This window comes from Pseudophryne corroboree, chromosome 5 (genome assembly GCF_028390025.1).
Source record: "Pseudophryne corroboree isolate aPseCor3 chromosome 5, aPseCor3.hap2, whole genome shotgun sequence".
NCBI classification, from domain to species: domain Eukaryota; kingdom Metazoa; phylum Chordata; class Amphibia; order Anura; family Myobatrachidae; genus Pseudophryne; species Pseudophryne corroboree.
In genome coordinates this window covers 377,074,779-377,093,769 of record NC_086448.1, presented here as the reverse complement: position 1 = coordinate 377,093,769, position 18,991 = coordinate 377,074,779, and the positions used below count along the sequence as shown (strand labels likewise).

Below are 18,991 nucleotides of genomic sequence, written 5' to 3'. Positions count from 1 at the left end.
TGGACATCAAGGATGCGTATCTCCACGTTCCAATTACCCCTCACACCAGGGGTACCTCAGGTTCGTTGTACAAAACTGTCACTATCAGTTTCAGACGCTGCCGTTTGGTTTGTCCACGGCACCTCGGGTCTTTACAAAGGTAATGGCCGAGATAATATTTCTTCTTCGAAGAAAAGGCGTATTAATTATCCCATACTTGGACGATCTCCTAATAAGGGCAAGGTCCAGAGAACAGCTAGAGATGGGTTTAGCACTATCTCAAGAGGTGCTAAAGCAGCACGGATGGATTCTGAATATTCCAAAATCCCAATTAATGCCGACAACTCGTCTGCTGTTCCTGGGGATGATTCTGGACACAGTTCAGAAAAGGTTTTTCTTCCCGAAGAAAAAGCCAAGGAGTTATCTGACCTGGTCAGGAACCTCCTAAAACCAGGAAAGGTGTCTGTACATCAATGCACAAGAGTCCTGGGAAAAAATGGTAGCTTCTTACGAAGCAATCCCTTTCGGCAGATTCCATGCAAAGGGATCTGTTGGACAAATGGTCAGGGTCGCATCTTCAGATGCACCTGCGGATAACCCTGTCGCCGAGGACAAGGGTATCCCTTCTGTGGTGGTTGCAGGAGGCTCATCTATTGGAGGGCCGCAGATTCGGCATGCAGGATTGGATCCTGGTGACCACGGGTGCCAGCCAGAGAGGCTGGGGAGCAGTCACACAGGGAAGAAATTTCCAGGGAGTGTGGTCGAGCCTGAAAAAGTCTCTTCACATAAGCATTCTGGAACTAAGAGCAATCTACAATGCTCTAAGCCAGGCGGAACCTCTGCTTCAAGGAAGACCGGTGTTGATCCAGTCGGACAACATCACGGCAGTCGCCCATGTAAACAGACAGGGCGGCACAAGAAGCAGGAGGGCAATGGCAGAAGCTGCCAGGATCCTTCGCTGGGCGGAGAATCACGTGATAGCACTGTCAGCAGTATTCATCCCGGGCGTGGACAACTGGGAAGCAGACTTCCTCAGCAGACACGACCTTCACCCGGGAGAGTGGAGACTTCATCCAGAAGTTTTCCACATGCTATTAAACCGTTGGGTAAAACCAATGGTGGACATGATGGCGTCTCGCCTCAACAAAACACTGGACAGGTATTGCGCCAGGTCAAGAGATCCGCAGGCAATAGCTGTGGACGCGCTGGTAACACCTTGGGTGTACCAGTCGGTATATGTGTTTCCTCCTCTGCCTCTCATACCAAAGGTATTGAGGATTATACGGCAAAGTGGAGTAAGACTAGTGGCTCCGGATTGGCCAAGAAGGACTTGGTACCCGGAACTTCAAGAGATGGTCACGGACGATCCGTGGCCTCTACTTCTGAGAAGGGACCTGCTTCAGCAGGGTACTTGTCTTTTTCAAGACTTACCGCGGCTGCGTTTGACGGCATGGCGTTTTGAATGCCAGATCCTAAAAGGAAAAGGCATTCCAGAAGAAGTCATTCCTACCTTGATAAAGGCAAGGAAGGAAGTCACCGCGAAGCATTATCGCCGTATTTGGCGAAAATATGTTGCGTGGTGCGAGCAGCGGAGTGCTCCGATGGAGGAATTTCAACTGGGTCGTTTTCCTACATTTCCTGCAATCAGGATTGTCTATGGGTCTCAAATTGGGATCTATTAAGGTTCAAATTTCGGCCCTATCAATATTCTTCCAAAAAGAATTGGCCTCAGTCCCTGAGGTCCAGATTTTTATCAAAGGAGTACTGCATATACAGCCTCCTGTGGTGCCTAAGGTGGCACCGTGGGATCTAAATGTAGTTTTAGATTTCCTCAAATCAAATTGGTTTGAACCACTAAAGAAGGTGGATTTGAAATATCTCACATGGAAAGTGACTATGTTACTGGCCCTGGCTTCGGCCGGGAGAGTATCTGAACTGGCGGCTTTGTTTTATAAAAGCCCTTATTTAATTTTCCATTCGACATAGGGCAGAGCTGCGGACGCGTCCGCATTTTCTCCCTAAGGTGGTATCAGCGTTTCACCTGAACCAGCCTATTGTAGTGCCTGCGGCTACAGACGACTTGAAGGACTCCAAGTTGTTGGACGTTGTCAGAGCCTTAAAAATATACATTTAAAGGACGGCTGGAGTCAGAAAATCTGACTCGCTGTTTATACTGTATGCACCCAACAAGTTGGGTGCACCTGCTTCTAAGCAGTCGATTGCTCGTTGGATTTGTAACAAAATTCAACTTGTACATTCTGTGGCAGGCCTGCCACACCCTAAATCTGTTAAGGCCCATTCCGCAAGGAAGGTGGGCTCATCTTGGGCGGCTGCCCGAGGGGTCTCGGCATTACTACTCTGCCGAGCAGCTACGTGGTCAGGGGAGAACACGTTTGTAAATTTTTACAAATTTGATACCCTGGCAAAGGAGGACCTGGAGTTCTCTCATTCGGTGCTGCAGAGTCATCCGCACTCTCCCGCCCGTTTGGGAGCTTTGGTATAATCCCCATGGTCCTTTCAGGAACCCCAGCATCCACTTAGGACGATAGAGAAAATAAGAATTTACTTACCGATAATTCTATTTCTCGGAGTCCGTAGTGGATGCTGGGCGCCCATCCCAAGTGCGGATTATCTGCAATACTTGTACATAGTTATTGTTAACTAATTCGGGTTATTGTTTAGGAAGCCATCTTTCAGAGGCTCCTCTGTTATCATACTGTTAACTGGGTTTAGATCACAAGTTGTACGGTGTGATTGGTGTGGCTGGTATGAGTCTTACCCGGGATTCAAAATCCTCCCTTATTGTGTACGCTCGTCCGGGCACAGTACCTAACTGGAGTCTGGAGGAGGGTCATAGGGGGAGGAGCCAGTACACACCACCTGACCTGTAAAAGCTTTACTTTTGTGCCCTGTCTCCTGCGGAGCCGCTATTCCCCATGGTCCTTTCAGGAACCCCAGCATCCACTACGGACTCCGAGAAATAGAATTATCGGTAAGTAAATTCTTATTTTTACATATCACAGATGACCCCTCTGTCCCTGACACGAGGGTATGCATGTTTAAGGAAAAGAAACCTGAGGTAACCTTTCCCCCATCTCATGAGCTGAACGTGTTATTTGAAAAGGCCTGGGAAACTCCAGACAAGAAACTGCAGATTCCCAAGAGATTTCTTATGGCGTATCCGTTCCCTGCACAGGACAGGTTACGGTGGGAATCCTCGCCCAAGGTGGACAAGGCTTTAACGCGCTTGTCCAAAATGGTGGCGCTACCGTCTCCAGATACGGCAGCCCTCAAGGATCCTTCTGATCGCAGACAGGAAACTACCTTAAAATCAATTTATGCACATACGGGTGCCTTGCTCAGACCGGCAATAGCGTCGGCTTGGGTTTGTAGCGCTGTAGCAGCTTGGGCAGATACCTTGTCATCTGACATTGATACCCTAGATAGGGATAGCATTTTATTGACCTTAGGTCATATTAAAGACGCAGTCTTATATATGAGAGACGCTTCCAGAGACGTTGGGCTGTTAGGTTCAAGAGCCAACGCCATGGCGATTTCTGCTAGGCGAGCCCTGTAGACCCGTCAATGGACGGGTGATGCTGACTCAAAAAGACATATGGAAGTTTTGCCTTACAAGGGTGAGGTTTTATTTGGGGAATGTCTCGCGGACCTGGTTTCCACAGCTACTGCGGGTAAATCTACCTTTTCACCTTATGGTCCCCCACAGCAAAAGATAACACCGCAATATCAGATGCAGTCCTTTCGGTCGCATTAGTCCAGGAGAGGTCGGGGCTCTTCCTCCCTTGCCAGAGGTAAGGGTAAAGGGAAAAGAATGCCTGCTACGACTAGTTCCCAGAAGCAGAAGTCCTCCCCGGCTTCTACTAAATCCACCGCATGACGCTGGGGCTCCACTGAGGGAGCTTGCGCCGGTGGGGGCACGTCTTCGACTCTTCAGCCAGGTCTGGGTTCAGTCAGACGTGGATCCTTGGGCGATGGAGATTGTATCCCAAGGCTACAAGCTGGAATTCGAAGACGTGCCTCCTCGCCGATTTTTCAAATCGGCTTTACCAGCTTCTCCCCCAGAAAGGGAGATAGTTTTAGCTGCAATTCAGAAACTTTGTCAACAACAAATGATTGTCAAGGTGCCCCTAGTTCAACAGGGGAAGGGGTACTATTCAACCCTGTTTGTGGTCCCGAAACTGGATGGCTCGGTCAGACCCATTCTAAATTTAAAATCCCTAAACCTGTACTTGAAAAAGTTCAAATTCAAGATGGAATCGCTCCGGGCAGTTATCTCCAGCCCGGAGGGGAGGGATTTTATGGTGTCACTAGACATAAAGGATGCATACCTTCATGTCCCCATCTACAGATACATCAGAAAATAAGCCTGTCCCCCAGGGCCAGGGTGTCTCTCCTGTGGTGGCTGCAGAGTGCTCACCTTCTCGAAGGTCGCAGGTTCGACATTCAAAACTGGGTTCTGGTGACCACGGACGCGAGCCTTCGAGGATTGGGAGCAGTCACACAAGGAAGAAATTTTAAGGGACTATGGTCAAGCCAGGAGGCTTGTCTACACATCAACGTACTGGAATTGAGGGCCATATCTAACGGCCTACGACAAGCGGAGACTCTTCTTCACGACCTACCGGTTCTGATTCAATCAGACAACGTCACAGCTGTGGCTCATGTAAACCGCCAAGGCGGGACAAGGAGCAGAGTGGCAATGGCGGAAGCCACCAGGATTCTTCGCTGGGCGGAAAATCACGCAAGCGCTTTGTCAGCAGTCTTCATTCCGGGAGTGGACAACTGGGAAGCAGACTTCCTCAGCAGACACTATCTCCATCCAGGAGAGTGGGGACTTCATCAAGAAGTTTTTGCAGAGATAGCAAGTCAGTGGGGACTTCCACAAATAGACATGATGGCGTCACGCCTCAACAAGAAGCTTTGGAGGTATTGTGCCAGGTCAAGGGACCCTCAGGCAGTAGCGGTGGATGCCCTGGTGACACCATGGGTGTTTCAGTCGGTCTATGTGTTCCCTCCTCTTCCGCTCATCTCAAAAATACTGATCATAAGACAAAAAAGAGTGCAGACAATACTCATTGGGGGTCATTCCGAGTTGTTCGCTCGTTGACGATTTTCGCAACGGAGCGATTAAGGCAAAAATGCGCATGCGCATGGTTCGCGCACTGCGAACCATGCGCATTTTTGCCTTAATCGCTCCGTTGCGAAAATCGGCAACGGAGCACTGCGGTTAATATTTTAACACAAAACTTAGTAGATTTACTCACGCCCGAACGAAGATTTTTCATTGTTGAAGTGATTGACAGGAAGTGGGTGTTTCTATGCGGAAACTGGCCGTTTTCTGGGAGTGTGCAGAAAAACGCAGGCGTGCCAGGGAAAAATGCGGGAGTGTCTGGAGAAACGGGGGAGTGGCTGGCCGAACGCTGGTCGTGTATGTGACGTAAAACCAGGAACGAAACTGACTGAACTGATCGCTATTTGTGAGTAAGTCTCGAGCTACTCGGAAACTGCTAAGAATTTTCTATTCGCAATTCTGCTAATCTTTCGTTCGCAATTCTGCTAAGCTAAGATACACTCCCAGAGGGCGGCGGCTTAGCGTGTGCAATGCAGCTAAAAGCAGCTAGCGAGCGAACAACTCGGAATAACCCCCATTTTTCTGGATTGGCGTCGAAGGGCCTGGTATTCACATCTTCAGGAAGTGCTCACAGAAGATCCGTGGCCTCTTCCTCTCAGGGAAGACCTATCGCAGCAGGGGCCCTGCGTGTTCCAAGACTTACCGCGGTTACGTTTGACGGCATGGCGGTTGAACACAAAATCCTAGCGGGGAAAGGTATTCCGGAGGAAGTCATCCCTACTCTGATTAAGGCTAGGAAGGAGGTGACGGCGAAACATTATCACCGCGTCTGGAGGAAGTATGTATCTTTGTGTGAAGCCAAGAATGCTCCTACTGAAGATTTCCATCTGGGCCGTTTTCTCCACTTTCTACAGACAGGAGTGGATATGGGCCTAAAGTTAGGCTCCATTAAGGTAAGGTACAGATTTCGGCCCTATCAATTTTCTTTCAGAAGGAATTGGCTTCTCTCCCAGAAGTCCAGACTTTTGTAAAGGGAGTGCTGCACATCCAGCCTCCTTTTGTGCCCCCAGTGGCACCATGGGACCTTAACGTGGTGTTACAGTTCCTAAAATCTCACTGGTTTGAGCCGCTTCAAACGGTGGATTTAAAATTTCTCACTTGGAAGGTGGTCATGTTGTTGGCCTTGGCATCTGCATGGCGGGTGTCCGAATTGGCGGCTTTGTCTCACAAAAGCCCCTATCTGATTTTCCATGTGGATAGAGCAGAGTTGAGGACTTGTCCTCAATTTCTGCCTAAGGTGGTTTCATATGAACCAACCTATTGTGGTGCCTGTGGCTAAGGGTGACTTGGAGGATTCCAAGTCTCTTGATGTAGTCAGGGCCTTAAAAGTTTATGTAGCCAGGACGGCTCGGGTTAGGAAAACAGAGGCACTGGTTGGCGCTCCTGCTTCTAAGCAGACTATTGCCCGCTGGATCTGTAACACGATTCAGCAGGCTCATTCTACGGCTGGATTGCCGTTACCAAATTCGGTAAAGGCCCATTCCACTAGGAAGGTGGGCTCTTCTTGGGCGGCTGCCCGAGGCGTCTCGGCATTACAGCTTTGCCGAGTGGCGACTTGGTCGGGTTCAAACACTTTTGATAAATTCTACAAGTTTGATACCTTGGCTGAGGAGGACCTTATGTTTGCTCAATCGGTGCTGCAGAGTCATCCGCACTCTCCCGCCCGGTCTGGAGCTTTGGTATAATCCCAATGGTCCTTACGGAGTTCCCAGCATCCTCTAGGACGTAAGAGAAAATAAGATTTTAAACCTACCGGTAAATCTTTTTACCGGTAGGCGCCCAGTAGAGGATGCTGGGCGCTCGTCCCAGTGCGGACAAAATTCTGCAAGACTTGTATATAGTTATTGCGTACATAAGGGTTATGTTACAGTTTTGATCAGTCTCGGGCTGATGCTGTTTTGTTTCATACTGTTAACTGGTTCGTATGTTCCGAGTTGTACGGTGTGGATGGTGTGGGCTGGTATGTATCTTGCCCTTAGATTAACAAAAATTCTTTCCTCGTACTGTCCGTCTCCTCTGGGCACAATTCTCTAACTGAGGTCTGGAGGAGGGGCATAGAGGGAGGAGCCAGTGCACACCCATCTAAAGTCTTTAGAGTGCCCATGTCTCCTGCGGAGCCCGTCTATACCCCATGGTCCTTACGGAGTCCCCAGCATCCTCTACGGACTAGGAGAAAAAGATTGACCGGTAGGTTTAAAATCTTATTTTTTTTTATTACATAACTGTGCTTAAAGGGCATATTCAATTAGCTGTGGGGTTTACTTCATGGCTAATTAATCACGCCTCATGGGAAAAAGCTATATAATTTATTCAGCTTTTCTCTACGTGGTAAACACTTGCTAACTGATTGATTCAGCGTAAAATGCAGCATCAATTGGTTTCCCTGTATGTTAATATTCAGAGTCTGGATTTAACATGGATTTTTCCTTGCAGCTGTTGAGGGATCCGTTTAATTTGCCGGCTGTCGGGATCCCGGCGGACAGGATACCAACGCCAGAATCCTAACAGCCGGCAATGCCGCCAGCGGGAATCCCGGCAAAACAGGACTATTCCCACTCGTGGGTGTCCACGACACACAGAGTGGGAATAGATCCTGTGGCGAGCGCAGCAAACCCGCAATGGGATTCTTTGCGCTTGCCCCGCTGTTGGCATTCTAGCGGGATGCAGCTGTCGGGATATGAACAGTCGCCATCCCACCCTTCTGTAAATCGATATGTATTCATAGGCGTGCGCAGGGGGGGTGCCTGGTGCGCACAGGCACCCCCTAATGTCTGTCACCTCCTCACACACACCTGCTGCTGCTGCAGTATCGCCGATCGCCGAGTGTGCTCATTTCTGTCCTCCCGCCCATTGCGCCCGCCATCCCCTCCGCTCAGTCTGGCTGTCATTCATTTGTATGGGTGCAGCATCACTGACGTAATCCTACTCCCAGTTCCTCTAACCTGTGGGATGTTTTCGTGATGATGTCATGCTGCGTGCATGCCCGCTCATGCTCCCACCCACGCTCTCTCTCTCCTCATCATGTGCCAACGCCACAGCATACAGCGTTCCTCTTGGAGGAGGACAAATTCAATATCAATATATATTTCGAGAGATTAGGATATAATCTATGGTAATAAAATATACAAATGTAACATATATTAAACAGATTTTTTATATATATATATATATATATATATATATATCTGTGCATCAATTCTCTATATTATTTACTTTGCATTGAGTGCCAATATGTAGTGGTAGACATGCCTGATAGGTGGTGCTAGACACGCCCATTAGGTGGTGTTAGACATGCCCAATAGGCGGTGCTAAACACGCCCTTCTAATCGTGCACCCCCTAATAAAATGTCCTGCGCACGCCAATGTATGTATTCCACTGTTGAGGCTTGGAGGAAACTCCTGCCTCTAGTAATTAGCCTACAGGATTACTGCAGCTAATTGAATCTGGCAGCGGCTACTTTAATATGCCCCTAAGTGTAGCATAAGACAGTTATATGGGTAGTAGCTCACATTGGCTACTCACTCTGGGGAAGATTCTGTTGTGTGCAAAGCAAAAAAAAAAATCGGGTCTCTACACCTTCACTAAAGCTGTCCAGCATTTGTGGGCTAAATGCAAAAGCAGCCAGTATGTACCCTGCATGCAAAAACATTAAATGTATTTGCATCCCTTGCACTGCAGCATGTTTTGTCCGGATGCAAAGTAACTTGTTTTTTTTGCTTTGTCCAAAATCCAGAATCAGCTTGCAAAGAGCAACACATTGCATTTCCATTATATTTATAGAATTTGGTTATTATATAATATTACATTTTTCTTTGTCATTTCTTTTTAGGTTTCCAGTTTGGTTGATTTTATGCCTAATATGAAAAGTTTTTTAACAAATCACCAAGATCACAACATGATGCAGAATACCATCTTTGTGGAACAGGTATCTCATACAATTTTCTGATGAATCTTTCCTAACCAATAATAAATAGTGTGAATATTCTGTTGGTGTACTGTATGACTGTTCATAAAATATAAAATATTGTAATAAAATATATGATAATGATCATAATACAATTTCTGACTGGAATTTAGTCCCTGTTTTCTTTTGTTTATTTTTTTTAGAGAACCTGGATTAAAACAGTGATAGGCAACATGAGCTGAAAGGCCCCTAGAGCCCCCAGCTTTTTCTACTGTAAATCCCTTCAGTTCTTTTCTCTCATTGTTCAAAGTTGTCTCTAGCTCTTGGTCTCTGCTTAATGCCCCACAAAGCTTGTTATAAAGTCGAGAAAAGGATTGACCTTTATTTAATTGTATGCCTACAGCATGGGTCTTCAACCTGCGGCCCTCCAGCTGCTGTGGAACTACACATCCCAGCATGCCCTGTCAGTTTGGCTATTAAGGCACGCAGGGCATGCTGGGATGTATAGTTCCACAGCAGCCGGAGGGCCATAGGTTGCAGACCTATGGCCTACAGTACTGTTGCTGACTTCCACTTCACTTGGCCTACTGTGCATGGGGTGCGTCCTCCATACAACGCATGGAAGTCATGTAGAAGGACGTGCAGTCTGCAGCATATGGTTTCCCTCCTACATAAGCAGGAAATTGCTGCATGAGTCCTTTGTTCTTTATTAAAACAAAGTAATACATTTTTAGGTAAGGTGACTAAATGTATTTAACATTTCTCTATCGTCCTAGTGGATGCTGGGGTTCCTGAAAGGACCATGGGGAATAGCGGCTCCGCAGGAGACAGGGCACAAAAGTAAAGCTTTCCGATCAGGTGGTGTGCACTGGCTCCTCCCCCTATGACCCTCCTCCAAGCCAGTTAGATTTTTGTGCCCGGCCGAGAAGGGTGCAATCTAGGTGGCTCTCCTAAAGAGCTGCTTAGAAAAGTTTAGCTTAGGTTTTTTATTTTACAGTGAGTCCTGCTGGCAACAGGATCACTGCAACGAGGGACTTAGGGGAGAAGAAGTGAACTCACCTGCGTGCAGGATGGATTGGCTTCTTGGCTACTGGACATCAGCTCCAGAGGGACGATCACAGGTACAGCCTGGATGGTCACCGGAGCCTTGCCGCCGGCCCCCTTGCAGATGCTGAAGTAAGAAGAGGTCCAGAATCGGCGGCAGAAGACTCCTCAGTCTTCTAAAGGTAGCGCACAGCACTGCAGCTGTGCGCCATTTTCCTCTCAGCACACTTCACACGGCAGTCACTGAGGGTGCAGGGCGCTGGGAGGGGGGCGCCCTGGGAGGCAAATGAATACCTATTTTGGCTAAAAATACCTCACATATAGCCTCCGGAGGCTATATGGAGATATTTAACCCCTGCCAGAATCCGTTAAGAGCGGGAGACGAGGCCGCCGAAAAAGGGGCGGGGCCTATCTCCTCAGCACACAGCGCCATTTTCCCTCACAGAAAGGCTGGAGGGAAGGCTCCCAGGCTCTCCCCTGCACTGCACTACAGAAACAGGGTTAAAACAGAGAGGGGGGGCACTAATTTGGCGTTAGAAATATATAAAAAAGATGCTATAAGGGAAAACACTTATATAAGGTTGTCCCTATATAATTATAGCGTTTTTGGTGTGTGCTGGCAAACTCTCCCTCTGTCTCTCCAAAGGGCTAGTGGGTCCTGTCCTCTATCAGAGCATTCCCTGTGTGTGTGCTGTGTGTCGGTACGTGTGTGTCGACATGTAGGAGGACGATGTTGGTGAGGAGGCGGAGCAATTGCCTGTAATGGTGATGTCACTCTCTAGGGAGTCGACACCGGAATGGATGGCTTATTTAGGGAATTACGTGATAATGTCAACACGCTGCAAGGTCGGTTGACGACATGAGACGGCCGACAAACAATTAGTACCGGTCCAGACGTCTCAAAAACACCGTCAGGGGTTTTAAAACGCCCGTTTACTTTAGTCGGTCGACACAGACACAGACAGGGACACTGAATCCAGTGTCGACGGTGAATAAACAAACGTATTCCTTATTAGGGCCACACGTTAAAGGCAATGAAGGAGGTGTTACATATTTCTGATACTACAAGTACCACAAAAGAGGGTATTATGTGGGATGTGAAAAAACTACCATAGTTTTTCCAGAATCAGATAAATTAAATAAAGTGTGTGATGATGCGTGGGTTCCCCCCGATAGAAAATTATGGGCGGTATACCCTTTCCCGCCAGAAGTTAGGGCGCGTTGGGAAACACCCCTTAGGGTGGATAAGGCGCTCACACGCTTATCAAAACAAGTGGCGGTACCGTCTATAGATAGGGCCGTCCTCAAGGTCCAGCTGACAGGAGGTTGGAAAATATCATAAAAAGTATATACACACATACTGGCGTTATACTGCGACCAGCGATCGCCTCAGCCTGGATGTGCAGAGCTGGGGTGGCTTGGTCGGATTCCCTGACTAAAAATATTGATACCCTTGACAGGGACAGTATTTTATTGACTATAGAGCATTTAAAGGATGCATTTCTATATATGCGAGATGCACAGAGGGATATTTGCACTCTGGCATCAAGAGTAAATGCGATGTCCATAACTGCCAGAAGATGTTATGGACACGACAGTGGTCAGGTGATGCAGATTCCAAACGGCACAAAGGTGTATTGCCGTATAAAGGAAGAGGAGTTATTTGGGGTCGGTCCATCGGACCTGGTGGCCACGGCAACTGCTGGAAAATCCACCGTTTTTACCCTAAGTCACATCTCTGCAGAAAAAGACACCGTCTTTTCAGCCTCAGTCCTTTCGTCCCTATAAGATCATATCTGCCCAGGGATAGAGGAAAGGGAAGAAGACTGCAGCAGGCAGCCCATTCCCAGGAACAGAAGCGTTCCACCGCTTCTGACAAGTTCTCAGCATGGCGCTGAGACCGTACAGGACCCCTGGATCCTACAAGTAGTATCCCAGGGGTACAGATTGGAATGTCGAGAAGTTTCCCCTTCGCAGGCTCCTGAAGTCTGCTTTACCAAGGTCTCCCTCCGACAAGGAGGCAGTATGGGAAAAAATTCACAAGCTGTATTCCCAGCAGGTGATAATTAAATTACCCCTCCTACTACAAGAAAAGGGGTATTATTCCACACTATATTGTGGTACTGAAGCCAGAAGGCTAGGTGAGACTTATTCTAAAAAAAAATTTTTTTGAACACTTACAAAGGTTCAAATCAAGATGGAGTCGCTCAGAGCAGTGATAACGAACCAGGAAGAAGGGGACTATATAGTGTCCCGGGACATCAGGGATCCTTACCTCTATGTCCCAAATTTGCCCTTCTCACTAAGGGTACCTCAGGTTCGTGGTGCAGAACTGTCACTATCAGTTTCAGACGCTGCCGTTTGGATTGTCCACGGCACCCCGGGTCTTTACCAAGGTAATGGCCGAAATGATGATTCTTCTTCGAAGAAAAGGCGTCTTAATTATCCCTTACTTGGACGATCTCCTGATAAGGGCATAGTCCAGGGAACAGTTGGAGGTCGGAGTAGCACTATCTAGGATACTGCTACAACAGCACGGGTGGATTCTAAATATTCCAAAATCGCAGCTGATCCCGACGACACGTCTGCTGTGCCTAGGGATGATTCTGGACACAGTCCAGAAAAAGGTGTTTCTCCCGGAAGAGAAAGCCAGGGAGTTATCCGAGCTAGTCAGGAACCTCCTAAAAACAGTGCATCATTGCACAAGGGTCCTGGTAAAAATGGTGGCTTCCTACGAAGCAATTCCATTCGGCAGATTTCACGCAAGAACTTTTCAGTGGGATCTGCTGGACAAATGGTCCGGATCGCATCTTCAGATGCATCAGCGGATAACCCTATATCCAAGGACAAGGGTGTCTCTCCTGTGGTGGTTATAGAGTGCTCATCTTCTAGAGGGCCGCAGATTCGGCATTCAGGATTGGATGCTGGTGACCACGGAGCCCAGCCCGAGAGGCTGGGGAGCAGTCACACAAGGAAAAAATTTCCAGGGAGTGTGATCAAGTCTGGAGACTTTTCTCCACATAAATATACTGGAGCTAAGGGTAAATTTATAATGCTCTAAGCTTAGCAAGACCTCTGCTTCAAGGTCAGCCGGTATTGATCCAGTGGGAAAAACATCACGGCAGTCGCCCACGTAAACAGACAGGGCGACACAAGAAGCAGGAGGGCAATGGCAAAAACTGCAAGGACTTTTCGCTGGGCGGAAATTCATGTGATAGCACTGTCAGCAGTGTTTCATCCCGGGAATGGAAACTGGGAAGCAGACTTCCTCAGCAGGCACGACCTCCACCCGGGAGAGTGGAAACTTCATCGGGAAGTTTTTTCCACATGATTGTAAACCGTTGGGAAATACCAAAGGTGGACATGATGGCGTCCCGTCTGAACAAAAAACGGGACAGGTATTGCGCCAGGTCAAGAGACCCTTAGGCAATAGCTGTGGACGTTCTGGTAACACCGTGGGTGTACCAGTCGGTGTATGTGTTCCCTCCTCTGCTTCTCATACCTAAGGTGCTGAGAATTATAAGACGTAGAGGAGTAAGAACTATACTCATGGCTCCGGATTGGCCAAGAAGGACTTGGTACCCGGAACTTCAAGAGATGCTTACAGAGGTCTTATGGCCTCTGCCGCTAAGAAGGGACTTGCTTCAGCAAGTACCATGTCTGTTCCAAGACTTACCGCAGCTGCGTTTGTCGGCATGGCGGTGGAAAGCCGGATCCTAAGGGAAAAAGGCATTCCGGAAGAGGTCATTCCTACCCTGGTCAAAGCCAGAAAGGAGGTGACCGCACAACATTATCACCACATGTGGCGAAAATATGTTGCGTGGTGTGAGGCCAGGAAGGCCCCACAAAGAAATTTCAACTCGGTCGTTTCCTGCATTTCCTGCAAACAGGAGTGTCTATGGGCCTCAAATTGGGGTCCATTAAGGTTCAAATTTCGGCCCTGTCGATTTTCTTCCAGAAAGAATTGGCTTCAGTTCCTGAAGTCCAGAAGTTTGTCAAGGGAGTATTGCATATACAACCCCCTTTTGTGCCTCCAGTGGCACTGTGGGATCTCAACGTAGTTCTGGGATTCCTCAAATCACATTGGTTTAAAACCAGTCAAATCTGTGGATTTGAAGCATCTCACATGAAAAGTGACCATGCTCTTGGCCCTGGCCTGGACCAGGCGAGTGTCAAATTGGTGGTTTTTTCTCAAAAAAGCCCATATCTGTTTGTCCATTCGGACAGGGCAGAGCTGCGGACTCGTCCCCAGTTCTCTCCCTAAGGTGGTGTCAGTGTTTCACCTGAACCAGCTTATTGTGGTGCCTTGCACCTACTAGGGACTTGGAGGACTCCAAGTTGCTAGATGTTGTCAGGGCCCTGAAAATATGTTCCAGGACGGCTGGAGTCAGGAAAACTGACTTGCTGTTATCCTGTATGCACCCAACAAACTGGGTGCTCTTGCTTCTAAGCAGACTATTGCTAGTTGGATGTGTAATACAATTCAGCTTGCACATTCTGTGGCAGGCCTGCCACAGCCAAAATATGTAAATGCCCATTCCACAAGGAAGGTGGGCTCATCTTGGGCGGCTGCCCGAGGGGTCTCGGCTTTACAACTTTGCCGAGCAGCTACTTGGTCAGGGGCAAACACGTTTGCTAAATTCTACAAATTTGATACCCTAGCTAAGGAGGACCTGGAGTTCTCTCATTCGGTGCTGCAGAGTCATCCGCACTCTCCCGCCCGTTTGGGAGCTTTGGTATAATCCCCATGGTCCTTTCAGGAACCCCAGCATCCACTAGGACGATAGAGAAAATAAGAATTTACTTACCGATAATTCTATTTCTCGGAGTCCGTAGTGGATGCTGGGCACCCATCCCAAGTGCGGATTATCTGCAATACTTGTACATAGTTACAAAAATCGGGTTATTATTGTTGTGAGCCATCTTTTCAGAGGCTCCGCTGTTATCATACTGTTAACTGGGTTTAGATCACAAGTTGTACGGTGTGATTGGTGTGGCTGGTATGAGTCTTACCCGGGATTCAAAATTCCTCCCTTATTGTGTACGCTCGTCCGGGCACAGTACCTAACTGGCTTGGAGGAGGGTCATAGGGGGAGGAGCCAGTGCACACCACCTGATCGGAAAGCTTTACTTTTGTGCCCTGTCTCCTGCGGAGCCGCTATTCCCCATGGTCCTTTCAGGAACCCCAGCATCCACTACGGACTCCGAGAAATAGAATTATCGGTAAGTAAATTCTTATTTTTACTGTGATTAAGGGTATCATTCCTGCCTATTGTAGATTGGCGAGACCTTACTGTACGTACAGACCTTGAAGGTTTTCCAAGCTGCATTAAACAGTTCATGATTTGGTAAACAAGGTGCAATATTCAATAGATCAAAGTTCACGTACACTGCACAGAATTTCAGGGAATAGCCATGTGGTGCAATCAGCACCACCTACCCTAATGGGAAGTATGGTACAGATGGAAAATGGTGTGGTGAAAGTAACCCTGTGGTATTACAGTGTAGGTTCACTTATCACCATTCAGTGCAGGCTGATTTTACACCCTTTTCTAAAACTTCTGGGGGTTACTATTACTCAAGTCACTAGCACTGATAAAACGTGTAACACCTGCTCACTTGTAGATGGTGTTTGGTAGACAGGCTACACCTTTAAGATTAGTTTCTTCTCCATTTCTGATGGTGCCTCCACCCTAGATGTTGTTTGAAGAAGGAAATCCACCAGGGGTCAACTCGGGAAAACCCTATGGTTCAATGTAATGGTGTGCTAGACTATGCTCCGACTCTCCCAACTAATCAGTAACATAACAGTGACTGGAAAGACCTTACCCAACAGGGTAAGAGTAGTTTACTCAAGCATGTCAAGAGGTTTCTATGTATAAGACAACAACCAAAATATTACAATTAATTTGAATTCCTACTTGAATATAGGGATAGATATAGCACTTTATATTGAAACTGGTAAACCAATTAAGCTGTACCTTTAAACAAAGTATAGTAAAGTATCACTTTGGTGGTATTCAACAGTTGATACTGTAGTTACCCAATATACACATTCACATAACTCAGTCCCTCACTCAAAGCAGTACATATTTATTTCTATAAACTGATACCTTTATGATATAAATATAAAAGTCAATTAGGTCAACCTAGCCACATAAGTTTGTTGGTGCACATAGAAGAACTCGGTATCACCCTGGGTAGTGACCCTGCACTGAAGGTGTAATTATACTGGCTCTTGACATTCAACCTCTTATGTACAGTAAGTCTGCAAATGACCACTTGGTGATGAGTATAAATACCTAGTTTAGTTGTATCTCCTTAGACGTTGTAGATAACAAGACTCTTTGGATTAGTCCTTATAAAGTAACTGGTAATATACTCCGCTTTCTGTGGCTTTGTTTTGTATGACTGCACTGCAAGCACAATTAAAGTCTCACTAACTGAAAGTATATTGAAGCAAGCAAAATGGAAAACTCAGTATTTCTGGATTTGTAATAATGACACTGGGGGTAATTCAGACCTGATCGCTAGGGTGCGTTTCTTGCATCCCTGCAATCAGGTAGTTGCCGCCTACAGGGGTAGGGGGAATTCGCTGTGCAGGTGTGCGATCGCATGTGCAGGAGAACTGCACAAACAGCAGATTGTACAGTCTCTGCACAGCCCAGGACTTACTCAGCCGCTGCGAAGATCGGGGCCAGAGCTAACGTCACGAATCCTCCCACAAAACGCCGGGTCCTTCCTGCATTTTTCCCGACACTCCCTAGAAACGGTTAGTTGCCATCACCAAATGCCCTCTTCCTGTAAATTTTCGTGCCATCGGATTTTTCGTACCGTCCCGTCGCTGCCCATCACTCCCCGTCGCTGCGGACCATCGCTCATGCACATTGCAGTGCATGCACAGTTCATACCTGATCGCCCGCTGTACGAAAATGCACAGCAGCGATCAGGCTCTAATTAGCCCCGCAGTTTATTATAGAATGAAAGTCTTGGTGAGATGATAACATGTAAGAAGAAAAATATATTTATTCCTTTATAGCAGCCCTTCTCCCCTGGCCCTCCCCATGCATGGGTGTAAACACAGAACAGTTGAGGTTCAAAGACTATACCATTACTTATCCTGTTGTATTACTGTACATTAAACTTTAACCCCCAAACTGCTGATTTCTCTGTATAGGCAGCAGTGGGTTTACACATGCATCTAGTGACTTATTAGTGACTTATTAAAAAGGATCCTGTTTGTGCATGGACAGGACCCCACAGGCGCAGGTACTTTACTCTCCTCAGGTGCCCTTATTTATCTCACTTTGCCTCCTGCTCTGCACTTGTGTCAGGAGTGACTCACAGCATTTACCCATTTTTCTCTGACGTCCTAGTGGATGCTGGGAACTCCGTAAGGACCATGGGGAATAGACGGGCTCCGCAGGAGCCTGGGCACTCTAAAAGAAAGATTAGGTACTATCTGGTGTGCACTGGCTCCTCCCTCTATGCCCTTCCTCCAGACCTCGGTTAGATTTCTGTGCCCGGCCGAGCTGGATGCACACTAGGGGCTCTCCTGAGCTCCTAGAAAGAAAGTATATGTTAGGTTTTTTATTTTACAGTGAGACCTGCTGGCAACAGGCTCACTGCAACGACCATTAGCTCCAGAGGGATCGACCGCAGGACCCGTCCTTGGTGTTCGTTCCCGGAGCCGCGCCGCCGTCCACCTTACAGAGCCAGAAGCATGAAGATGGTCCGGAAAATCGGCGGCAGAAGACTTCAGTCTTCACCAAGGTAGCGCACAGCACTGCAGCTGTGCGCCATTGCTCCTCATACACACTTCACACTCCGGTCACTGAGGGTGCAGGGCGCTGGGGGGGGGCGCCCTGAGCAGCAATAAAAACACCTTGGCTGGCAAAATAATCACAATATATAGCCCCAGAGGCTATATATGTGATAATTACCCCTGCCAGAATCCATAAAAAAGCGGGAGAAAAGTCCGCGAAAAAGGGGTGGAGCTATCTCCCTCGGCACACTGGCGCCATTTTCTCTTCACAGTGTAGCTGGAAGACAGCTCCCCAGGCTCTCCCCTGTAGTTTTCAGGCTCAAAGGGTTAAAAAGAGAGGGGGGGCACTAAATTTAGGCGCAATATTGTTTATACAAGCAGCTATTGGGGAAAATTCACTCAGTGATAGTGTTTATCCCTACATTATATAGCGCTCTGGTGTGTGCTGGCTTACTCTCTCTCTGTCTCCCCAAAGGGCTGTGTGGGGTCCTGTCCTCAGTCAGAGCATTCCCTGTGTGTGTGCGGTGTGTCGGTACGGCTGTGTCGACATGTTTGATGAGGAGGCTTATGTGGAGGCGGAGCAGATGCCGATAAATGGGATGTCGCCCCCTGTTGGCCGACACCAGAGTGGATGGATAGGTGGAAGGTATTAACCGACAGTGTCAACTCCTTACATAAAAGGCTGGATGACGTAACAGCTATGGGACAGCCGGATTCTCAGCCCGCGCCTGCCCAGGCGTCTCAAAGGCCATCAGGGGCTCAAAAACGCCCGCTCCCTCAGATGGCAGACACAGAGGTCGACACGGAGTCTGACTCCAGTGTCGACGAGGTTGAGACATATACACAATCCACTAGGAACATCCGTTACATGATCCCGGCAATAAAAAATGTGTTACACATTTCTGACATTAACCCAAGTACCACTAAAAAAGGGTTTTATGTTTGGGGAGAAAAAGCAGGCAGTGTTTTGTTCCCCCATCAAATGAGTGAATGAAGTGTGAAAAAGCGTGGGTTCCCCCGATAAGAAACTGGTAATTTCTAAAAAGTTACTGATGGCGTACCTTTTCCCGCCAGAGGATAAGTTACGCTGGGAGATATCCCCTAGGGTGGATAAGGCGCTCACACAGTTTGTCAAAAAAGGTGGCA

General features: G+C 47.7%; 1 protein-coding gene across 5 annotated transcripts in view; it reads left to right on the top strand.

Annotated features, from left to right (window-relative positions):
- The window catches only part of TERT (telomerase reverse transcriptase), a 331,772-nt gene that overhangs the window by 134,882 nt on the left and 177,899 nt on the right, over nt 1–18,991 (top strand). For all 5 annotated transcript variants that reach the window (XR_010177723.1, XM_063922685.1, XM_063922684.1 and 2 more), the window contains one exon: nt 8,962–9,057. Coding sequence is in view for 4 of the 5 variants with exons in the window: in XM_063922685.1 (XP_063778755.1) it covers nt 8,962–9,057 (96 nt within the window). In the remaining variant the exon portion in view is untranslated. The remainder of the gene's footprint in view (nt 1–8,961; nt 9,058–18,991) is intronic.